General features: G+C 36.2%; 1 protein-coding gene across 1 annotated transcript in view; it reads left to right on the plus strand.

Moving 5' to 3' along the window:
• The window catches only part of LOC149256985 (silicon efflux transporter LSI2-like), a 244,438-nt gene extending 218,954 nt beyond the window's left edge, over positions 1-25,484 (plus strand). Inside the window, 1 exon segment of the mRNA XM_089413393.1 lies at positions 25,125-25,484. Coding sequence (XP_089269519.1) covers positions 25,125-25,387 — 263 coding nt within the window. The 3' untranslated portion in view covers positions 25,388-25,484.
• Positions 25,485-26,402: the final 918 nt, after the last annotated feature.

Here is a 26,402-nt window from a genome sequence, read left to right on the forward strand (position 1 = left end):
TTATGTTGCATTTGCATGGGAGTATACCGACATGAAAGGCATTGATCCTAAGACTTGTATCCATCATATCCATATTGAGGAAAATAGTAGACCAATTAGACAACCCCAAAGAAAAATGAATTCAAATCTTAGGGAAATTGTGAAAGAGAGCTCCAAAAAATACTCAATGTAAACTTCATTTACCCAATTTTAGATAGCCAATGGGTTTCTCCTTTGGTAATTGTTCCTAAAAAGAATGGGTAAATGGAGGGTGTGCATTGACTACCGAGAATTGAATAAAGCAACCTTGAAAGATCACTTTCCTTTGCCCTTTATAGATCAAGTTTTAGATACATTAGCAGGTAAAAAGTATTGCTCATTCTTGGATGGTTTTAGTAGTTATAATCAAATTCAGGTAGCACTTGAGGATCAGGATAAAACCACATTTACTTTTCCATGGGAAACTTTTGCTTACCAAGTGCTTCCTTTTGGATTATGTAATGCACCTACAACATTCCAAAGAGCAGTACTAGGAATTTTTTCTAATCTAACACATGATTATGTAGAGGTATATATGGATGATTTTACAGTTTATTGTAACACATTTTAAGAAGCTTTGGAGAATTTGGAAAAAGTCCTTAAAAGATGTAAAGAAACAAACCTTTCACTAAGCCATGAAAAATGCTTTATGATGTTTACAAAAGGTATTGTTTTAGGACATCAAATTTCGGGAGAAGGATTAAAGTTGACAAGTCTAATGTTGAAGTTGTCTCTAAGTTGTCAATTCCAAATTGCCAAAAGGATGTTAGAAGTTTTCTGGGATTTACAGGATATTATAGAATATTTATAGAAAACTTCACTAAAATAGCATCTCCACTCTTCAAATTGCTTACAAAAGATTGTGAATTTAAGTGGAATCGTGATTGCCAACTAGCATTTGAAACCTTGAAAGTAAAAATATCTGAAGCACCTATCTTAAGAGGACCAAATTGGAAACTTCCTTTCCATATTTCTACAGATGCTTCAGATACAGCTCTGGGAGCTGTATTGGGACAAAAAGATTTGACTCCTTATGCCATTTACTATACAAGTAAAAATTTGACTCCCACTGAGTTGAATTATACTGTAACTGAAAAGAATTCTTAGGTATTGTTCATGAAATTAATAAGTTCAGACACTATATAACAGGCTATGAAACCTTTGTTCATACAGATCACTTTGCAATTAGATATTGATGAATAACACTATTACTAATGGCAGAGTTACAAGATGGCTTTTACTTTTGCAAGAATTCAACATTACTGTGCTAGATAGACCTGGAAAACAAAACACGGTTGTTGATTTCTTGTCCAGGATTCAGAATATCAAAGAAGACTCTCCAGTTGAAGATAAAATTCCTTGATGAATATCTCTTTGCAGTAACTACTCAAACTCCTTGGTTTGCAGATGTTGCTAATTACTTGGTTACAGGGAAGTTACCTTCGCATTTATTTCCTGGAGAGAAAAGAAAGATTATTCAAGAAGGCACAAGGTATTCATGGATCACTAATGAATTGTATAAAACAGGGCCAGATCTTTTGATCAGAAGGTGTGTCAGGGAAGATGAGATTCCTGATATTCTCAAAGCATGTCATGATGAGCCGTGTGGTGGAAATTTTGCTGACAAGAGGAAAACTTATAAAATCATTTCTTTAGGATATTATTGGCCATCCATCTTCAAAGATGCTAAAGAATAAGTCAGAAGGTGCAACAGCTGCCAAAGGGTAGGAAAACCTACTCCCTCAAATGAAATGCCATTACAAACTCAGGTACTTATCGAATCCTTTGAAAAATGGGCTTTAGAATTTATTAGACCAATTAATCCTCCATCTAAGCAGAAAAAGTATATATTGGTATGGAATGATTATGTCACCAAATGGGTAGAAGCCAAAGAATTATTTTTTGCTAACGAAAAATCTATAGTTAGTTTTTTTTTCAAGGATATTTTTACTTGCTTTGGTGTTCCAAGAGAAATTGTGACAGATCAGAGATCTCAATTCACATCCAACATGATGAAGAAGCTTATGGAGGAATACAAATTCAAGCATAGGAAATCTACTCGTTATCATCCACAAGCAAATGGTAAAGTGGAGTCTACAAATAAAGTGATTAAAGGAATTCTCACCAAGACTGTGCATCTACATAGAAGAGATTGGGCAGAAAGGCTTCCCGAAGCCTTATGGGCCTATAGAACTACATGGAGAAACACAACGGGACATACACCCTATGAACTTGTTTATGGGAAGAAATTCCTGTTCCCCATAGAGTTCCAAGTCAAAACTTTTAAGATGGCAGTCTAGTTGGGGATGGATTTATCAGAAGCTCAAAAGCATAGACTGGAGCAATTGAATGAACTTGATGAAATCAGACAAGAGGTTGTTCAAAGAACTGGTCTAGTTCAGCAACAGAGGGCTAAATGGCATGACAAATACATCAAGGACAAGAGGTTTCAAGAGGGAGATTGGGCACTGTTATTTGATTCAAAGTTTAAATATTTTCAAGGGAAGTTTCAAACTCATTGTCTTGAGCCATATGAGATTTAAAAAGTTTTCAGTAATGGAGCAGTAAGAATCAGAACAATATATGAAAGTCAAACTCCTCTCCTTGTGAATGGTCACAGATTGAAAATTTATCAAAAACCAATCTCAAAGGAGGAGTTCATCAAGATCTTTCAGAACAATTCTGAAATGAAATTGGTGAAGAAGAATCCTTCTTCTCCACCAACTTAGTCTTTGTTTTCCTATTTCAAAAAAAAAAAATTGTATAAGGTTGAAAACCAATCACTGATTGGCATGCTTATACAGAAAATACAGGGTGAAAATCAGAAGCTTCTGACACCCTATATTTTCCATTTCATTTTCTGAAAAAATGGTGACTCACTCTGCATTCTGCAAAAATTCATTGTTTCATCTCATTTCACTTTGTTTTACTTTTACAAATTCACTTCACTCCACTGACATATTTCACCAATAAAATTTTCCTTTTCTAGCATTTCTTTCATCACCATTTTCATTTATCATCTTGTCATATTTTCACACACACAATGATTTCCATTTCATTCATTCATAAGTCATATTTTACTCTCTGTTTTACATTCTGTAGTTGTTTCCACGTTTTGCAGCTGACTCCATTCCGTAGCTAATCCTGTTTTACAGCAACAGTTTGATTATCAGTCGAAGCACAAAGATGCGAGTTCATAATAAAATCTTATATGCAGGTAATTGAAGAGAAAACAAATTTGAAAAGCAATCACACCTAAAGCACCTGTGGAAGCAAACATCAATACATTAGCAAGTAGAAGGTAAGATTCCAAAGGTAAAAACAACAACTTATTTCAAAAGGAAATACAAAAACATAAGTTTGTATAACTTGTATGATCATATGTCTCCTTGATTAATCATTATGTGATTTGACTGCCACGATTACTCCATCTTCAATGCCTAACGTTCCAATGATTCCTTCTTAACTAATCTCCATTTTTAACTCCATGACTTGTACTTAACCGGACTTCTACAACCACATCTGTTAACGGTTAGATTAACGACATAACCTATCCGTATACGACTCTTCAAAACCCTGATTGTTCATTTATTACACTGAGTTTTTCTTTCATACTTTTGCAGCCTCTTTGTGCATATAGTCACTCTGTTTTCGCATTCTTTGTGTATAACAGTCACTCTGTTTTTCACACATTTTACATTTATAGCTACTATGTTTCCATATATTCTGCATATACAGTCGTTTTATTCACAGTCATCCTGCTCCCATATATGCTGTTCGTTTCCATATCCATAATCGTTCTATTTCTATCCACCCAGTTGCTCCATTTTTTTATACATGGTCCTCTTCACGCAGTCACTCATTTATTAGATAGTGAAGGGAATTTTGAAGATTAGCCGAGAACAGAGGTGATGCGACTCATTGTTAGAACTGAACCCATAGGGGTGAAGTACATGGAGGGTTATCCTTAGCTGAAAAGAATATTACAGAAGGTTGGTTGGTTGAGTTTCATTGAAAAATTCAACAGTTACAATAAAGAAATCACCAAATCCTTTGCCAGATCATTTGATAGAATGGATGTGGAAATAGGTGACATCAAATTTGTAGTTATCGAGTCCTTTATTGCTGAAGCAATAGAACTCCCAAGGCTAGGAGAGAGGTGGTTGTTTGGTCAATTTATTGTGTTCTAAATTGCTAATTAAAATGTCAATCCGGGATTCGTAAACTGACGAAGTGAGGTGTACTATATGTACAAGATAACCATTTTCTCAGTCTTTTGTCGTTTTTGAGCTTTTTGTTTTTTGTTTTTGGGTTTATCTTCTATGGATTCCCTAGTGTGTGATGGCGAAATTGAAAGTTAAATATGGATGGTAATGGTGGTTTCTACAGTGATTTTCCAAACTTAAAAGTTTTCAAAAAGAAAGCTCCAAACTGACTGTAATGAAATTAATTCTCAAAAGAAAGTAAATGTACCAAAACAGTGAACTAGTGACAATGGCCCAGTATCCTTACTGCTGTATGAAAAGGAAAGTAAAAACTGAACTTAAAGCAACTCAAAGACTGAAAGCAAAACAACTAAATCACACTACTTCAACCCCCGTTCTGACCCTTCACCTTTCAACTCAATCTGTCTATAGGAAGTAATCATAAACAAGCTGAGTAATATGATATCTAAATTGCAGGAAATTAAATTGCATAAAAGGAAACTAAGATTTTAACTACTCATTCATATTTCAACTCTTGAAAATGACATAAGTAATTCAATCTCTAACTTGCAGGAAAGCAAACTAAATCATACTACAATAAGTAATATTCTGATTCCTTACTAATAGAGTCACTTGACTATAGAAAGGAAATCATAAACAGATGAGTAATATGATGTCTAAGTAGAAGAAAAGTAAATAAGCAAAATGCAATTTGAAAAATGACAGTGCTGAAATTAAATTCAGGAAATGAAAATCAACAGAAAGGACAAGATGATCTCATGTCAGTAGTTATCAAAAAAAATATGTAAATCTGCCCGGGCTACCTACAACAAAACCTGTAAAAGAAGCATTGATCAGTTAACAGTTATAAAAGAAAACATAAAGGAAATATAGACAGCAATGAACATCAGAACAATACAATATATATACAAACAATGATTTAAAAACAGTAAATGAAAGGAAGTAAGAAACTATACAAAGCTTTGGTGTACAGGGGCCCTCTACAACCTCGGCCGGTCAATCACTTAGTCACAAATCAGATTCAGGAAAGCTGTCTTCTCATGTATTTAAAGTGCAGTAATAAAACAAAGTGAAACATAGTACAGTGGGCTGATGACAACAGTCAAAATTACATTTCAAAAACTAACTATTCAGTGTATATCAACGCATTATTTATAAGTAAAGGTGCTGCAACTAATTCCTAGATTTTATGCTGCCAAGAGACACATAAATCTCCTTGACCCGAGATCTATTGTGATGGTCATCATGACAGTTGAATCCATGGAGTGGTGGCTACTCGATTCAGTTCACGGGCTGCTCTACAGGTGTGCCAGTACCTCTGGAAACTAAGGATCGTGCCACGCAAACCTTCACGTGGGCAAAACAGAGTCATGCCACCGTAAAACTCCTCATTTGGCCCTTCCTTTGACCATCATTGACCGCGACCGTTTATGAGTGATTTGGCTGATCTGAGGGGACACACTCCATGTACATGTCACTTGCAGCTTACCCATGTGGCCGGTTTCTCCATTGGACACCTGTAGCATAGCCTTTAACAAAATGGTTGCGGAAACTTGGGCTGGCTGCGGAAAGTGACAAGTTTCTGCAGCTGCTTGAACAAAAATCTAAATCAAACAACAGTCATAAACATAGTTAGGAAACCATTTCATAAGCTCTTTTTAGACTAATATGCAATGATTTGACAGCTTGGTGGATGAAGTAAATGGAAAAAGAAGGCTGAAAGGGTATATAGGGAAGTGCAGGTTTGGGACTCAACATACCCCCACTGTGAAGGTGTTGCATGTCCTCATGCAACCAAAATTTAGTCACTCCTCTCTAATCCATATGTTCTGATGCTTCTACTAGGACATCTAGCCCTCTTTTCTTCTTCTTTGGTGCTACCACCATTCTTGGTTTCCTTATTAGACATATAAACTTGAGATTGATCAATGCTCTGCTCAACGTTTTGCACTTTTTCTTCAGTTTCTTGTTTTTCTTTTGCCATAGTCCTAAATGGAGCATAGTGTTATCATGAATAATTTTATCTACTTTTCTCTGCTCTTTGAGTGCTTCGTTTTCCTGCTTGATATGCCTGTTTAGGACCTCTAATTCAAATACCTCCTGTTTTAAGGATTGAACTTGTGCATCTAGTGGCAGAGTGATACTTGGACTTGCAGCTGATTTTGCTAATGATTCCAAGTAGTCATATACTTCCTGTTGATTGGGGTTTACTTCAGGTGTCTTTCTTGGACTGAGTTCAAAATCTGGTGGAGGAGGAAGACTGCTCTCTAGCTCTAGCCGAGAAGGGCTTTCATCATGTGGAGGATTGATTTCAATGCTTGGCTGAGGATGAGGTGGACTACGGCCAACTGGAGTTTTCTCAGGTGTCTCTCCACCCAAGTCAATGAAGTGGGGCCGTTTTATTTGTGTTTTACTCCCTTTTCCTCTTAACCTTGTGCTTCTCCTTAAGTATGGTGGACTAGTACTCTTTTCTTGTATACTCTATTTTCCTTTTTCCTTTTTCTTTGCTATAGCAGCAGCCTGAAGATGTACTAATCTTTCTGACAGTGGTTGATAATCCTCCTCTATGGATTACTCAGGTGATTGGTAGACTTCTTGGATGGTCCTTTTGCCTTTTTCTTTCTTCTGTTTCTTGCCTTTAGTTCTGTCTTCTTCTTCTTTTTGACCAATTTCTTGAGTTTCTATAGTAGGGGAGTCTTGGACTGTAGTGCTCTTTTCTCTTCTCCTACTTTTTCTTGGTGTCTTTGGTGTGCTACTTTCAGAGGCCTCAGATGGCTCTTGGAAGTAGTTTCTTATCAAGAATTGCTCCCATGTATCTTTGTTTTTCTTTAAGTGGTCTTCAATAAGAATTTTTATAAGTCCATGATGGTATAGATGAGGGTCTATATTGCCTATGTGTTTTTGGACTGTAATGCTCATCTTCTTCAAACTCAATAGTAAGAAATAAGGCAAATTAAGAGTCTGATTCTCTAAGAAATTCATTAACAGTCTAGCATGGTACATGTACATCGAACCAAAGCGTCCTTCACAAGTGACAAATTTTTGGATAACTAACAGCAGACTAGCCCATTCTTCCTTCAATGCATGAACAGGAATTCCTTTAGTAAACATGATGGTGTCCATACCTGGGTTTCTTAGCATAATTCTCCATGCCTGTTCATCCACGCTTTTATTTTTGAACCATCTCTCACCTTCCTGAGGTAAGCCTGTGGCAGCTGCTACTGTTGTTTCGGTCACCGTGAGCTTCAAATCTCTAATCTCCACCTTTTGACCATCGAACGACCGTGCAAAAGCCTTGGTTACTTCTTTATTATAGCCTAATTGAATGAACCGTAACCATTTGGCTTTCTTCAGTAAATCCTTGGCTTGAGGGTAACCTTCTAGATATTTCGGTCCTTCTGGCTCTGCCCTTAATAGTTTTCCCATCCCTTTCTCTATTTTAAATTTCAACTGAGGATGCAATTGCGTATGAGGATTTTAACAGAGGGAAGTAGCTCGGTTGCAGGGTTTATGGTAGAATACAGTGGTTGTAATCGATTGCAGGTAACGGGAATGCTTCAGATTATAGGCGGAACAGAGGATAAGCAGTAGTGAATGGGTTTACAAATTGAAATGCGTGTGTATGAAAAGGAAGGTCTTAGATGAAATGGTAAGTGAACGATAGTGGAGGCGAGATTTTTTTTTTGAATTAACGGCTGCATACGGGAGATCACACGTTTTGATAGATGGTTGCGGAAAATACGGTGGAGAAGAGCCGTAAAGGGATTGGTCACATCTTATGAGCGCAGGTGGCAAATGAAAGTGCAGTCAACTTGAGTTTAAACCTGAAAACCCATCATGAGACCGTTAAGAAATGAATGCATGGTGTGTGGAGTAATATCGTGGGATAGGAGTGGGTAATGGAGCTATCATATCGAATCATTGCACATAGTAGAAATTTTCATGGTTTGATAACTATGCATAATCATGACTTTAATTGCTATTTGATAAAAAAAATTGCTCATACCTTTGGAAACTTTGTCATTTCTTGCCCATAGCTTTTAACCAACTTGTTCTTTCTTGATGTCTTGGAGATGCTCCATGTCTTCATGGAATTTTCTCACTTACACCTGCATTTTCATGATTTTTGTACTAACATTTTGACTGTGAATTTGAAAAATAGAGTGGTGGTAGCTGCGGAAATCATTTTTGGCTGCGGAAACTGTTTCTGGCTGCGGAAACTGCTTCCAGCTGCGGAAACTGGGACAACACCCACTTAGCTGAACAAATATGGTTAGAAAAGAACTAACTGAGTGAAAATAGTCCTGAAAGGAACTTTTATTGATGAAATGAAAATGAAATGAGTGGAATGGAATGAAAATGAAGCGGAGTGAAGTGAAGAGAAAATGTGAATGAGATGGAGATGGAGTGGAATGGCAAATGAGGTGGAGTGAAGATGGAAAGAGAAGGAGAGGAGATTTTTTTTTTTTTGGAAAATATAGAGTGTCAAGTGTCCTTGATTTTCACTCTATATTTTCTGTATAAGACTGCCAATCTATGATTGGTTTTCAGGCTTATACAATTTTATTTATTTATTTATTTATTTATTTTTAACTGAAAGAATCAAAGGCTAGGCTGGTGGGGAAGAAGGATTCTTCTCCACCAGCCTTATTGCAGAATTCTCTTGGAACATCTTGACAAATTCTTCTTTTGAGAGTGGCTTATGATAAATTTTCAATCGGTGGCCATTCACAATAAGAGAAATCTGAAATTCATCAATGGTCTTGATTCTTACCGCTCCATTGTTAAATACTTTGTCAATTTCATATGGCCCAAGCCAATGAGTCTGAAATTTACCTTTAAAGTCTTTGAACTTGGAATCAAACAGTAATGCCCAATCTCCCTCTTGAAACTTTCTCTCTTTGATGTATCTGTCATGCCACTTAACTCTTTGATGTTGAACTAGATCAGTCTTTAAAATTGCTTCTTGTCTAATCTCATCTAGCTCGTTCAGCTGCTCCATTCTATGTTTTTGGGCTTCTGATAGATTCATCCCCAACTGGACTGCAATCTTGAAAGTTTTGACTTGAAACTCAATGGGGAGCAGGACTTCTTTCCCATAAACAAGTTCATAGGGAGAATGTCCTGTTGTATTCCTCCATGTAGTTCTGTAGGCCCATAAGGCTTCAAGAAGCCTTTCTGCCCAATCTTTTCTGTGTAGATGAACAGTTTTAGTGATGATGCTCTCAAGAACTTTGTTTGTAGACTCCACTTGGCCATTTGCTTGCGGATGGTAAGGAGTAGATTTTTTGTGCTTGATTTTGTATTCTTCCATCAGCTTCTCCATCAAGCTAGATGTAAATTCACTTCCCTGATCTGTCACAATTTCTCTTGGGACACTAAAACGAGTAAAAATATCCTCAAAAAGAAATTGAACAACTAAATTTTCAGTGGTAGAAGGCAATGCTTTGGCTTCTACCCATTTAGTGACATAATCAGTGCATACCAATATATACTTTTTTCTGTTTAGATGGTGGATTAATAGATCCAATGAAATCTAAAGCCATTTTTCAAAGGGTTCGATGAGTACCTGTGGTTGTAATGGCATTTCATTTGAAAGAGTTGGTCTCCCAACTCTTTGGCAGCTGTCACACCTTCTGACATATTGTTTTGCATCTTTGAAAAGGGAAGGCCAATAATATCCTAAAGAAAGGATTTTATAGGCTTTCATTTTGTCAGCAAAGTGTCCACCGCATGGTTCATCATGACATGCCTTGAGGATGTCAGGCATTTCATCTTCCCGAACACATCTTCTGATCACACAATCTAGCCCTGTTTTAAAAAATTCATTAGAAATCCATGATAACTTGAACTCTCCTGAATAATTCTTCTTTTTTCACCAGGGAATAAATGTGGAGGTAGCTTTCCTGTAACCAAATAGTTAGCAATATCTGCATACCAAGGAGTCTTAGTAGTTATTGCAAATAAATACTCATCTGGAAACTTATCCTCTACAAGAGAATCTTCATTAGTATTTTGGATTGTAGACAAGAAATCAGCTACTGTATTTTGTTTCCCAGGTCTATCCAACACAGTAATATTGAATTCTTGTAAAAGTAAGAGCCATCTTGTAACTCTGCCATTAGTAACAGGTTTATTCATGAGATATCTAATTGCAGAATGATCAGTATGGACAAAAGTTTCATAGCCTGTTATATAGTGTCTAAACTTATTGATTGCATGAACAACAGCTAAGAATTCTTTTTCAGTCACAGTATAGTTTAACTCAGTGGGAGTCAAATTTTTACTGGTGTAGTAAATGGCATAAGGAACTAAATCCTTTTGTCCCAACACAGCTCCTAGAGCTGTATCTAAAGCATCTGTGGAGATATGAAAAGGAAGTTTCCAATTTGGCCCTCTCAAAATGGGTGCTTTAGATATTCTTGTTTTCAAAGTTCCAAATGCAGATTGACAATCAGGATCCCATTTGAATTTACAGTCTTTTGTAAGTAATTTGAAGAGTGGAGATGCTATTTTGGTGAAGTTTTCAATAAATCTTCTATAGTATCTAGTAAATCCAAGAAAACTTCTAACATCTTTTTGACAATTTGGAATAGGCAACTTGGAGATGACTTCAACTTTTGATCTATCAACTTTAATCCCATCCCCTGAAATATGATGTCCTAAAACAATCCCTTCAGTAAACATCATAAAGCATTTTTCATGACTCAATGATAGGTTTGTTTCTTTACATATTATAAGGACTTTTTCCAAATTCTCTAATGCCTCTTCAAACGAATTACCATAAACTATAAAATCATCCATATAAACCTCTACACAATCATGGATTAGATCATAAAAGATTCCTAGTACTGCCCTTTGAAATGTTGCGGGTGCATTACATAATCCAAAAGGAAGTACTCGGTAAGAAAAAGTTCCCCATGGAGAGGTAAATGTGGTCTTGTCCTGATCTTCAGGTGCTACCTGAATCTGATTATAGCCACTAAAACCATCCAAAAATGAAAAATACTTTTTGCCTACTAAAGTATCTAATACCTTATCGATAAAGGGTAAAGGAAAGTGATCCTTCAAAGTTGCTTTGTTCAATTCCCTGTAATCAATGCATACCCTCCATTTACCATTCTTTTTAGGTACTATAACCAAAGGAGAAACCCATCGGCTATCTGAAATTGGATAAATGAAGTTTACATTGAGTAGTTTTTGGAGTTCTTCTTTCACTATATTCCTAAGGTTTGGATTCATCCTTCTCTGAGCTTGTCTGATTGGTCTAGTGTTTTCCTCAATGTAGATGTGATGAATGCAAGTCTTAGGGTCAATACCTTTCATATTAGTATATTCCCACGCAAATGCAGTAGAATGTTTTTGCAAGATTTTGGTTAGTTCTTCCTGTTGTGATCTTTCCAACTTTTTGTTGATATTTAATGTTTTGCCTGGAAAGATCTCAATGGCGGAACTACCAAACTATTCCATAGAGAAAAGAGACATTTGTCTAGATGATAGATACTCAATGTCAGAATCTAACTGAAATTTTGTGTGGTCATATTTTGAAGATGTTTCAAAGTTTTCTAATGTGTTCAAAATTTGACTATCTTCACTAACTTCAAAAATGGTAAAGACAGGTTGTATAGTATCCTCATCATCAATCCACTCATTATCTCCTATTTCTATAATTGCTTTTGCTGGAGGATACAGATTGAATTTCTTTGTCGAATTTCCATCAGAAATATACATATCCCCAGACCTACAACTGATGAAAGAATCAGCTGTGGCTAGCCAAGGTCTTCCTAAGATGAGAGGGTGTCCTCCTAAATTACTCTTGGGAGTTAAAATCATGAAATCTACTGGATATTCCCAAGAGTCTAAGGAGACCGAAATGTCTTCTAATACACCATCTGGTTTGATAATTGATCGATCTGCAAGTTGCATGTTTCTTTCTACATTTTGGGCAAAAGATGGTTAAAGCTTCAGCTTCTGCTTTCTGCTTATTGTGGATCTTAAGAGTGTCTAGTTGCTCACTAAGACTCCCTAAGATATCAGTTTTGAATTCATCAAGCATATTGCCAATCTCAGCCCTACTTACTGATCCAGTTGCAGAATTGTTTGCTCTGATAAGAGAAGGATCTCTAGGCCCTTTTCCAGTTTTAGATTTTCCTCTTGAGAGATGGACACACAGCTCTACTATATCATGAAGTGGAAGTTGAGATATGTCTCCTTTTCCCATCATGTTCAAAATATCTATCCATTCATCTCTAATGGCTTTTAATAGAAGGGCTTTCAGGGTTTCCTCATCTAAGTTACTCATTTTTGCTCTTTTCAGGTTGTATTGGAATCTTTCAAGTAAATCCTCCAAGTTTTCATCTTCTCTTTGCACCATTTTAAATACTTCATCCTTGTGGTTGGTGGGCATACAATAGTCCAGGTATCTATCCAAAAATGTTTGTTTCATATCATTCCAAGTCCTAATGGATTGGGTGAGTAATCCCATGAACCATTTCAAAGTAGCTCCTTTCAATGTTGAAGGAAACAGTTTGAGTTTTTGAGAGTCTTCCAGATAATCATAAGTTCGACACACGACCTCAAACTCAAATAGAAATGTTTCAGGATCCTCATTTCTTAACCCATGAAAGTTTGGGAGGACAGATGGTGAAATATTTTTCATTGTTGCTCGAGAATCCTCATCGACTATAGGAAATCCGAATGAGTTATCTCCATCCCTATTTCCCCCATTGTTACCTCTACCTCCTGCATTGTTTCCTCCTCCTCCTCCTCTACCTCTACCTCTACCAAATCCGTTAACTACCTCCTCTGTCATGATAGCTTCCTCAGAGATTTCAGAGTCCTCTGGTTCCTCTATTAATGGCGAACAAGGAGGAATTTCTCCCTCTTCTTCCTTAGGAGATTCTACTTCTTTAATTACAATGTGTCTCCCTGTAGAAGGAAAGAAAGGATCTTTTCCTAATTCAGATTCGATGGATGGTGTGGAAGAGTCTCCTAACTCAACTACTGCCTCTTGAATTCCAGGAATCCTAGGGCTAGGAGTGTGGGTTGGAGATGATGGAGGTGTCTCATGTCTATTCCTTGAAGTAGATGGAGTTGTGAAAATCGAACTCTTGGCTCTAATTAAAAACCTTCCCCTAGAATCTCTTGCTCTATGCATGTTATTTTTATTTTTCTTCAAGTCAGGCTAATAATTCTCTTTCTGATCTTCCAGGTCACTCTAGGTGCAAGAAGAGAGCATACTCAAGAAACTATTAAACCAATAACTTTCTCTTTTATGATCCTCCAGGTCATGCTAAGTGCAAGAGGAGAGCATACTTTGAGAGGTTATCAATTTTCCTTTCTTGAATTTTTTTTTTTTTTTTTTTAAGAAATTGGCTACCTAGTTTCACTTCCCCGGCAACGGCGCCAAAATGTTTGGTCAATTTAGTGTGTTCTAAATTTCTAATTAAATTTTCAATCCGGGATTCGTACACTGACGAAGTGAGGTGTACTATATGTACAAGATAACCATTTTCTCAGTCTTTTGTCGTTTTTGAGCTTTTTTTTTAGTTTGTTTTTGGGTTTATTTTCTATGGATTCCCTAGTGTGTGATGGCGAAATTGAAAGTTAAATATGGATGGTAATGGTGGTTTCTACAGTGATTTTCCAAACTTAAAAGTTTTCAAAAAGAAAGCTCTGAACTGACTGTAATGAAATCAATTCTCAAAAGGAAGTAAATGTACCAAAACAGTGAACTAGTGACAATGGCCCAGTATCCTTACTGCTGTATGAAAAGGAAAGTAAAAACTGAACTTAAAGCAACTCAAAGACTGAAAGAAAAACAACTAAATCACACTACTTCAACCCCCGTTCTGACCCTTCACCTTTCAACTCCATATGTCTATAGGAAGTAATCATAAACAAGTTGAGTAATATGATATCTAAATTGCGGGAAATTAAATTGTATAAAAGGAAACTAAGATTTTAACTACTCATTCATATTTCAACTCTTGAAAATGACATAAGTAATTCAATCTCTAACTTGCAGGAAAGCAAACTAAATCATACTACAATAAATAATATTTTGATTCCTTACTAATAGAGTCACTTGACTATAAAAAGGAAATCATAAACAGATGAGTAATATGATGTCTAAGTAGCAGAAAAGTAAATAAGCAAAATGCAATTTGAAAAATGATGGTGCTGAAATTAAACTCAAGAAATGAAAATCAGCAGAAAGGACAAGATGATCTCATGTCAGTAGTTATCAAAAAAAAATATGTAAATCTGCCCGGGCTACCTACAACAAAACCTGTAAAAGAAGCACTGATCAGTTAACAGTTATAAAAGAAAACATAAAGGAAATATAGACAGCAATGAATATCAGAACAACACAATATATATACAAACAATGATTTAAAAACAATGAATGAAAGCAAGTAAGAAACTATACAAAGCTTTGGTGTACAGGGGCCCTCTACAACCTCGGCCAGTCAATCACTTAGTCACAAATCAGATTCAGGAAAGCTGTCTTCTCATGTATTTAAAGTGCAGTAATAAAACAAAGTGAAACATAGTACAGTGGGCTGATGACAACAGTCAAAATTACATTTCAAAAACTAGCTATTCAGCGTATATCAACGTGTTATTTATAAGTAAAGGTGCTGCAACTAATTCCTAGATTTTATGCTGCCAAGAGACACATAAATCTCCTTGACCCGAGATCTAGCGTGATGGTCATCATGACAGTTGAATCCATGGAATGGTGGCTGCTCGATTCAGTTCACGGGCTGCTCTACAGGTGTGCCAGTACCTCCGGAAACTAAGGATCGTGCCACGCAAACCTTCACGTGGGCAAAACAGAGTCGTGCCATCGTAAAACTCCTCATTTGGCCCTTCCTTTGACCATCGTTGACCGCGACCGTTTATGAGTGATTTGGCTGATCTGAGGGGACACACTCCATGTATACGTCACTTGCAGCTTACCCATGTGGTCGGTTTCTCCATTGGACCCCTGTAGCATAGCCTTTAACAAAATGGCTGCGGAAACTTGGGTTGGCTGCGAAAAGTGACAAGTTTCCGCAGCTGCTTGAACAAAAATCTAAATCAAACAACAATCATAAACATAGTTAGGAAACCATTTCATAAGCTATTTTTAGACTAATATGCAACAATTTGACAACTTGGTGGATGAAGTAAATGGAAAAAGAAGGCTGAAAGGGTATATAGGGAAGTGCAGGTTTGGGACTCAACAGTGGTTCAAGAATAAAGAGTTTCATGATGAATCCTGGAAGGTCATTCTTAAAAATCCAGGTATGGACACTTTAGTTTTTAGGAAAGGGATTCCAATCTCTACACTTAAAATAAAATGGAGTAGCATGTTGTTAATTTTGCAAAAGTTTATTACATGTGAAGGGAGGTTTGGTTCCATGTATGTATATCACATACGACTATTAATGAATTTCCTAGAAGATGGAACCCTCAATCTACCATTTTTCCTATTGAATAGTTTGAGAAGAATGGCAACTAATGTTCAGAAGAAAGTTGAGTCAATAGAAACCACTTTATATCACCATGGGCTAGTGAAGATTTTGGTTGAATTTCACTTGAGAAGTGTAGGGGACACATGGGAGGACTTTTTGGTAAGAAACTTCTTCCAAGATGCTCCAGAATTGCCTAAAGGAAGTCTTGTAAAAAGAAGTAGGAGAAGGAAGACCAGCCTCACCATTCAAAACACCCCTGAAACTTCAGCACAGAAAAACGATGAATAAGAGACAATCTCTGAGAAATTAACAGAGATCAGAAAGCAGACTAAGAAGAGGAGAAAAATTAAAGAGAAGGTTGAATAAATCCACAAGGATATTCTTGAACCTTCATCACCTAAGGAGGATGTACAGCTACTTTTTGAGAGACTAATCAAAATCAGGGATCAGCTCAAGAGAGATAAGGAGAAGGGAAAGAGGAAACATGTTATAGAGGAAGAAATCATAGGCTCCCAAAGTTTGAGGAGGAGTTCTAGACTCAGGGGCAAAGTGAAGAAAGCAAAATCAAAAGAGACCCAGTTCATAGATTTAGAGGGAGAAACTCCAAATCAGTCCCCTGAAAATATTCCATATAAGCAAAGCCCACATAACTTTGAGAGCAGCCCAAGAAGAGCCTCCCCTGGTATTGATCTAGTCCAACAACAAATTTATGACTACATAGAGTCATTGGAGAAAAAGAGTACATCAGTAGACCCAGGGACTTCAGCTAATCTAGAGCAGCCTGCCACCTCACAAGAAACTTTAACTAGCTCCCTTAAACGGGAGATCTATGAGCTAGAAGTTCTAAATAGGCACATCCAAAGAGAAAATGAAGATTTCAAAGAAAAATAAAAGTTGGATAAGATTATCCATGATAACACTATGCTTCACTTGGGTTTATGGCACAAGAAGAACAGAAAACTAAAAAGGAAGAATAAGAAGCTAAACAGGGCACTTATTAATCTCAGTACAGATTTCTCATGAGGAAGCCAAGGATGGTTGTTGGTGCAAAGAAAGGCAAGAAGAGGAAGTTGGATGTTTTGGCTGAAGTATCAGAACAAATGTAGTAGAAGGAGAAAGTTCACAATTTTGATTACATGGGGACATGCAATAGTCTAACCGTGGGGGTATGTTGAGCTCCAAAACTTCCCTTTCCTTAGAAACTTTTCTCATCCATTCTTCTTTGCTTTTCCATGAAAAATGCATCCTTATCATCAATCACCATTATACATTGCCTCAAGGAGAACATTTTAATTATTTACATGTTATACTTTTATGTTTTTTGTTTGAATAAGTTTTTGTCTTTTAGCTACGGAACGCAGCCACATTCTGAAGCTAATCGGTTGTTCCGCATCTACTTCCACGCTCTTACAGGTTCTAGGTGTTAAGAGGGAAAAGTGACTACATGGGCAGCTTTGAAAATATCAGGGCATGGATCGTGTCCTATTCACCTGGCCCAATTCGACAAGGAAGACTCTGGTCAAAGGGAAGTCAAACATAGAAACCTAAGGCAAAAAGGACTCTGTTTTGTACACGTTTCTCAATGATGGGGTATGAAGCAGCTTCCTAAGGCTACGGATTTCATCAACCACTTATAGCCATTACCTTAGATTTATGTCTCCAACAACTAAGGAAGAGAATTCCGTGAACTTTTCTGCCTACGTGTTTCACTGTAGCTTACTTTTCTCCTTAAAACAATTGTATAATTTCTCTATAAATACCTATGTGAAGAACGCAGAACCAGTTCGATTTTGCTCATCTGTTAAGTTCAAGTTACCACTTTGTAATTTTGAGAACTCATTCTCTGTTTTTAATATGAAGACTCTGTATTTTATGGATACCTGAAGGCGTTTGTTGGAGTGTTGATTAAGTTCATTTAACCTTAGCAGTTGCAGAGGGCCCCTGTGCTGGCTAAGGTTACATTTCATTTTTGTTTTGTCTTTCATAGTTGAATTGTAAATTTACTGTGCTTTTCCATGATGTTTATAACCATTTTCTAACTTTGTTCATAATGCAGTTTTTTTCATCTTCTTACTAATGCAGAACAGTTCTATTTCAGTTCAGAATAGTCTTTTGGTTTAATTTCTTTTCAGTTCTTCATCAGTAGTTTGAAGTTGAGTTCAGTAGTGTAGAGTAATTATTTCATTTGTTGTTCATTAGTCTTTAAGTTCTTAGTTAAAATTGATCAGTGCCATTTCTGTCTTGTCATTTCATTACTAGTTTAGTGACTCATATTGTAAGTGAATATTTCTAAAAAGCCCTTCTGGTTGATGGTTCATCTTAAACCAAGTGGTTGGATATTTCATTTATGTAATGAGTCTTTTTCTGCACTTTTGTATTTAGTTTTTCTTAGAACAATGAAGTATGGAGTTCCTCAAAATGTTATCACAAGGAGGTTGTTCTCCCAAAATTGTGTAGCAGAGTGACAAAGCATTTCATTTAGTTTCCATAGTAGATTAGTTGCAAATTCATTTTTAGTCATGCTTTCTTAGAACAATGAAGTATGGAGTTCCTCAAAATGTTATCACAAGGAGGTTGTTCTCCCAAAATTGTGTAGCAGAGTGACAAAGCATTTCATTTAGTTTCCATAGTAGATTAGTTGCAAATTCATGTTCAATCTTAGCATTTCATTTAGCTTTGCTGTAATTTCATTTTCAATTTTTCATTAAGTTTTAATTCTGCCATAGACTAACCAGTGGTTGTATTCTCACTTTTAGTATTTCATTTCAATTCTATTTTCATAATAGATAGTTGCAATTTCACTTTTAAGTCCTTTTAGTTCATGATTTGGAACAATAATAAGAGCAAAAAGAGAAACTCTGTTTTCATTTTCTTGTTTAAAACTTTACTTCCAAATCTGGCTGAAAGCACTTTTAGCTCTCATTTCATTTATTTAGATTCTTAGCAGCCATAGATTTAAGATTTTGTTAAGTACATTGCAGAACATTAGGAATTAAAGGATCAAACACCCAAAAAAACAGAAAACTCAAAAATAGTGAGGTAAAGGGTCATCTAGCACCTATAATGCACTACACTTCATCAGTTTACGATACCCGAATTGATAATTTATGTAGAGCAATTTAGGACACTAAATTGACTAAACAATTACCCCTAAAATAATTATATTTTTTAACTAGAATAATGAAATTTTGTAATGAAGATTAAACATTGGATGAACAAAGGCCATAAAAGGGCTTTTCAAAAGGAAATTAATTATGTATACATTTTCTGCAATGAAAATATAAAGATTATCTTAAACTGTGGCATACAAGAAAACGAAAACGAAAATGGCAACAACAGAGTTTGTCAAAATTTGATAATTATCTAGAAAAGTTGAAAACCAAGCCCTTGAATAGTTTGCAAAAAAACTTTATCTGTGTCCTAACAAAACCACAGACTTTCAAAACATACTTTGTAAAATATAATGAATAAAATGGCCATTAAATTACCCCTACCAAAATTTTTTTTTTTTAACCAGAATAATGAAATTTTGGAATGAAGATTAAACATTGGATGAACAAAGGCCATAAAAGTGAATTTCAAAAGGAAATTATGTGTACATTTTCTCCAATGAAAATACAAATATTATCTTAAACTGTGGCATACAAGAAAACAAAAACGCAAATGGAAATGATAGAGTTCATCAAAAAATGATAATTACCTGGAAAAGTTGAAAACTAAGCCCTTGAATAATCTGCAAAAAAATTTATCTATGTTCTAACAAAACTACAGAGTTTTAAAACATAGTCAGCAAAAATATAACGAATAATAAGGCCATTAAATTACCCCTACCAATTTTATTTTTTTTAACTAGAATAATGATATTTTGTAATGAGGATTAAGTTGTGGATGAACAAAGGCCATAAGAGGGCTTTTCAAAAGGAAACTTAAACTGTGGCATACAAGAAAACAAAAATGCAAATGGGAACAACAAAGTTCGTCAAAAACTAATAATTATACTTGATACGAGCAAGTCAAGAAAACGAAAACGCAAATGACAATAACAGAGTTTATCAAAAACTGATAATTATACTTGACTTGATAAGAGCAATTTTATTTTGGACATCAAAAATTCATCATTTATAGTGTTTGCTTGATCCACATAATCTTTACATTAAATTGCCCCAAATAAAACAAGCAACGGCGATAAAGAGCACTGTATGGATGTCCCACTATTTTCAAGAGTTGTTATTGTGTTGGGCCTCTTTTCGTGAATGAAAGTTGCCAATAATCAGACTTTCATATTTTAAATGTGAATATATTAACATTTCAACAAAAATATTTCATATAAAAGAATATAAAAATTTTCATATAAAAAATTTCATGGAGGAGAATGAATCTGTTGTTGGATTCATTGCACAAGTCAAGGACCTAAAGGACAAATTTGGGTGACATTAGGGAGAAGTTGTCTGATTCCGATCTTGTCACAATTACATTGAACGGGATGATGGATGAATACCAGATGTTCATCACAGGCTTGTCTACAAGGGATAAAGCCTCTACATTTGAAGAGCTAACAGGAATCCTGATACAGGAAGAAGAGCGGTGGCATAATTTGAGATCACAGAGTGCCGATCTTGCTCTCATGGCGAAGAAGGAGCCATATAAAGGGAAACAACCACAGGGACAGAAAGGTGGTGCCGTTTTTCAGAAGAGACCATTTAGAGGTATGTCTCCAAGTAACAGCGGTAACAAATCTAACATTAAATGTTTTTAATGTGGGAAAATAATCATTTAGTTAAGTTTTGTTTTAAGAGACAAACAGATAAGGCTAGAAATAAACAGAGAAAGCACACAGGGCACTTTTCCGATGAAGGTCACAGTCATGATCTTCGATTATTTGTAGATGATTATGCTCTTTCAGCTCTTGAGGAGGATGAGGCCAAAACATGGTTCGTAGATTCAGGTGTGTCATCACATATGATAGGTAATAGACATTGGTTCGAGAACTTTGAACAAACTACTTGTAGAGTTAACATTTATCTAGGTGATCAAAGAGGTTATCAGATTAAGGGGTATGGTGATATTCCAGTGATGTTGCATGATGGTAATATCATATATATTAAAAATGTGATGTATGTACCCGGGATCAAGAAGAACTTGATCTCTGTTTCAATGATGGCATATTAGGACCTGCAAGTCGAATTCTTCAGAACATAATGTGTCATAAAGGACGGCAAGAAGGAACCAATTGCAGCAAGAGTGCATGTGGGAGGCTTATATAGGTTGAATGTCAAGAGCATGCCACACCAAGCTATAGCTTCAATAGGATTGATAGTCGAGAATCTTTGGCATTAGAGATTTGATCATCTTAACCTACAAGATCTCATGCTACTAAAAGGGAAAGGTATGGTTGATGGACTTCCTACTTTTCAGAATGTTCATTTAGATTGTGATGGATGTGCATTAGGGAAATGCATAGGTAAGAGTTTCCTTTGAATGCTAATACCGATAAAAGAGATATTTTGGAGCTTGTGCATACAAATATATGCGGACCTATGCAGACTAGGTTACTAGGTGGTGCATATTATTTTTTACTCTTTACTCATAATTGCACTAGATTCTCCTAGGTATACTTTATCAGAAAAAAGAGCCAGACATTTCAATGTTTTAAATAATTCAAGAATATGGTGGAGAAGCAGACATGGAAATTCATTAAGATTCTCCACTCTGATCAAAGGGGAGAACACAAGTTGGGAGAGTTAATGAAATTTTGCAGGAATCATGGGATTATTCAACATTTCATAGTGCCTCACACTCCACAACATAATGGAGTTGTAGAACAAAAGAATAGAACCCTTGTGGAGTGCGCACAAAGTATGCTTCAAGGTAAGGGTCTATTCAATGGTTTTTGGGCTGAAGCCATCAACACTACAGTATACTTGAAAAATAGGAGTCCAACTAAACGTCTCAACTTTAAAACTCTTTTTGAAGCATTGTATGGGTATAAGCATGCGGTGAATCATTTAAGGGTTTTTGGATCAAAATCCTTTGCCCATATTCCCAAGGATGTTAAGAAGAAGTTAGACTCTAAGGCCATGAAATGCGACTTTGTAGGATACTGCACTAAGTTTAAAGCTCATAAGTTGTTTAATCATTTGACTCATAAAGTTTTTGCAAATCGAGATGTGTTATTTCATGAGCATGTTGAGGATGGAAATAAGGAGAACAACCTTGAAGAGTGGCACATTCCATTGTTGATGGAAGAAAGCAGTGAGGACAATCAACAGTAGCAACAAAACAGCAACAAAAAGAGGAAGAGGCAGGTGATGTAATCAGTAAGTCAAGACCGCTAAGGTCTGAAGTAGATAGATTTGAGGTGAGTCCCTTACCGAGAAGATTAGGTAGGTAGACTCAACTACTAGCTAGATTGAAAGACTATGCTTTAATGTCAAACATTTTAAATGTTATAGAGCCCACAAATTATAAAGAAGCTAGTCAATCTCATGAGTGGAGGGCCACAATGAATGAAGATTTGAATCTATTATTAGAAATAATACTTGGGAACTAGTTGAGTTGCGTGAAGGAAAAATACCCATAGGTTGCAAGTGGCTTTACAAACCTAAATTTAATGCAGTTGGGAGTATAGAAAAGTTTAACGTTAGACTCGTAGCAAAGGGTTATTCACAAAAAGAGGGAATTGACTATGAAGAAAGCTTTTCTCCTATAGCCAAACTGAATACTATTAGAATGTTAATTGTTGTAGCTACAAAACATCAGTGGAACCTACACCAATTAGATGTTGAATCTGCATTTCTAAATGGTGATCTAAAGGAAGAGGTTTATTTAATGCAGCCTGAAGGGTTTGTTAAACAAGGGTAGGAGCATTCAATTTGTAGATTGAAAAAGACTCTTCATGGTTTAAAATAGGCACCTAGGTCTTGGTACAAGAAGATTGATTCATTTTTCTTACAGCATGGTTTTCATATGAGTAAGAATGATCCAAATCTATATACCATGTATGATGAACAGGGGTAGATAATTTTGATTTCCTTGTATGTGGATGACATGATTATAATAGGTAATGCAGATGCATTAATCAAAGAAATCAAATTGCATATGTCATAGGTTTTTGAAATGAAAGACCTGGGAAGTTTACATTACTATCTAGGTCCGGAAGTGTTGAAAGACTCTGGGAAAACTTTCCTTACTCAAGGAAAGTATGTCAAAGGGCTGCTCAAAATGTTCAAAATGGAACAGTGTAAGACAACATCAATACGTTTGCAGCAGAATCTGAAACTGTGCAGTGACGATAGCTCTAAGGAGTCGAATGCTACTTTGTATAGGCAGCTAGTTGGTAGTCTAATATATCTTACTACAAGTAGACCAGAGTTTGCATACTCTGTTAGTGTGTTGAGCCAGTTTGTGTCTAAACCTCTTGAAAGTCATTGGGTGGCAACAAAAAATGTACTGAGGTATCTTCATGGTACTCATGATTACGGTATTTTATACACTGATACATATGATGTTACTTTAGCAGGTTTTTCAGACTCTGATTGGGCAGCTAACGTGGATGATCAATGATCTATCATGGGTTATGCATTCAGTGTTGGATCTGGTGTCATAGCATATAGCAGTAGAAAGCAGAGCACTGTGTCTTTATCTTCAACTAAAGCCGAGTACCAAGCATTATGCGCAACAACATGTGAAGCTATCTAGTTGAGGAGGCTTCTCCATGATGCAGGAGAAGAGTAGAAAGAAGTGATCGTCATCAAATGTGACAAACAAAGTTCCATTAAGCTAGCGAACAACCTAGTGTTTTATAAGAACATGAAACACATAGATACTCAGTTTCACTTTGTTAGAGAAAATGTCCAATCAAAAGAAATTTTTATTGAACACTGTAAAACATGTGACAATGTGGCTTATATTTTTACTAAGCCTCTTGGGAAAGCGAAGTTTGAGTTGTTTAGGGGGATGTTGGGACTTCATAATAGTCTTTTCTCCATTAAGGGGGAGAGTTGAAAATAATTAATATTATATTGTGTTAATGGAGAAATGGTTACATAGTTGTATCGTAACTCCTTAAGTTAGGATTAGTTCCTAAGTTGTAGGAGTTTATTCTCACCTCCTTATTCTCAACTCACCTCCCTATTCTTTTGTGATGTATTTATTAAATCATCTTTGGTTAATTGAATAGAGAGTGTATCATCTAGTTTGTGCAGCCTCCAGATGAGAGCAGCGTGCTCACCTATGAGTTGCTGGTTAATTCAATTCATTTCTTCTCTTTACAGTTTTTCTCACTGAAACAAGAAGTGTAAACTAAAAGTAGAAGTGCACTGATTTGAAAGAAAGGTCTATCAGTCTAATAATAATTGATGTCTCGATCATTGACCAATGTCACAAAAGGTTTTTCAATTTCTGCATTAACTCCTGCTTGAATGTGACTGACCGGTTGGGAAAATGGGGAAAGGCATCCGCGATAAGAAATCAAGAATAACACCCTGCTTCTTGAGTCGTTCAGCTACCGGCATAGCTTCTTTCAGCGGTTGAAAAATTGAATCAAATTCGCGTTAGTGTGGTGGAGGGTTAGGATTCAATCAGGATAGGTTGCCATGGCGGTCAATGAATAACTCGACTTTAAGGAGGGTCTCTTATGGGCAGCAACAACCATTTCGACCCCGAATCCGCTTTCGACAACAAGTCATATAGTCTGCTGCCTTGCTTTGTCTCCAGAGGGATAGTCCAGGTGAAGCCTTAGCAAGAGGAATTTACGCTTTATAGCTACTTGTTTTGTCGAGCTACTTCCTGCTAGCATTGCCACCAGAACTCAGATCTTACTCTAAGCGCCCGCCCGTCAGCTCCTGTACCCTGAGAACCGTCGAAGACTCCATCTCTCAATTCATAACTTGACAAAGGACTATTGGCAATAAACTTGAGAATGGTAATATCTGTTCTACTGGAATGTGTGAAAATATAGCTCAACATTGCGTTTTCTATAATTCCATATTGGTGATATATCTGTTCTTCTTGTCAGTATTCCATATTGGGTCCATAATGAATTGTTTGCCTAGACCCTTATTTTCGGCAGAATAGCTGACACAACTCAGTCCTCAATGATCTGCATTATTTCATATACTGTTCCACTGTGAAAATTGATTGACTGTATAATTGACTGCTAAATTTAGGTTAAGTTTGCTGCCTTAGAAGATTTCAGGAAGTATCAAGATCGATATTATTCAACTTGGAAACTATGTATGACATGTTATTCCTATCGTCTCCTCATTTTTAGGTGCCTGATATAAATTAATCTGTAGGTAGGTAAGAACTATTTCCATTGTATCTGACTATTACTTCCGGCAGTAATTAATTTTTTTTTGATGCCTCACTGTTATAAATTTTCTGGGAATTTTTTGATGGGCTACTTTGTTTGTATCAGTGCTTTTGCTGGGCACTCGACTGGCAGCATCTGCAGTAGCATCCAGAACAAGTGTGACCCAAATATGGCTCATTTTGGCATGGGTTAGCACCGTGGCAGGCAATTTAACATTAATAGGTTCAGCTGCAAACTTAATTGTCTGTGAGCAGGCCAGAAGGGTGCAGTTCTTTGACTATAATATGTCATTTTGGCGTCATTTTCGATTTGGATTTCCGGCAACATTGATTGTTGTGGCTGCTGGTTTACCCCTTATAAGGGGTTGAAACCTAAAAAAACTGGCTTAGTACTCCTGTATTTGTTTTTAGCCATATGTGTATTGTTAGAACATGCTGAACTCTGAAGTTCCAATGTTCCTCTAGTTATGGGGTTTTGTTTTTCATAATTTTACAGATTTGACACGCAATTAGATGTAAATGGTTGCAAGTTTTTTTCCAAGTGAAATGGATGTAATATATATTTGTTTTTCTTTACATTGTTTTCCTGTGATCCTGAGCACAGATGGTAGCATAGGATGATAGGAATTCAATACTTTTAAAATATCATGGGGTAGTGTGATCCATCATGCCCCTACCAAATTAATCTTCAAATATCTTAAGGTACTCTCATCCATCGTGGCATTTGATAAAACAAATATTTGAATATAGAGATATTCAACTATTTGGTTGAGTGACAAAAGATAGAGGACCTTTTTTACGCTATATCAAGTTTTATCCTCCAAGGAGGTGGGAAAACACAGCAATATTTGTAATTTTCTTTTAATGCAATGTCCTTTTTTGTTTAAATAATGATTGGGAAATTTTATTAGTAGAAAATATTGTAACTATCCAGAGTTGGTTTACAGTTCAGAATTTGCAAAGCCATCTTTTTCATATATTTCTTATCCATGGCCTGCTTTTAGCTAATTTTCTAATCCAAAACAAAAATCCAAAATTACATGGAGTTCTTCAAAAAAAAAAAAAAAAGGCATCTTCTTTCATGGAGTTCTTCAAACAAACAAAAAAGCCATCTTCTTTTTCCTGAGTATCATCAGGAACAGGAATATTCAATTCAAAGGGGTTGTGGAGGATATTCAAAGGGGCTGTGGAGGAGTAGCAAATCTGGGTTGCTCAAGATGTTGAGCTCATTGCTGCCAAAGGAGGTCATACTGCTACCTAGAGTATTTCCAATTGCTTCCTTAACTTGTCAATTTCACCTTCTTGCCTTTGAATCAGAGATGATGCACCCATAAACGTATTTTCCTTCTTCCAATGCATGCCATGTTGCCACCCAACCTCAAAC

This window comes from Pinus tabuliformis, chromosome 6, assembly GCF_031772625.1.
Source record: "Pinus tabuliformis cultivar Carrire ecotype Pingquan chromosome 6, CPIR1, whole genome shotgun sequence".
NCBI lineage: Eukaryota > Viridiplantae > Streptophyta > Pinopsida > Pinales > Pinaceae > Pinus > Pinus tabuliformis.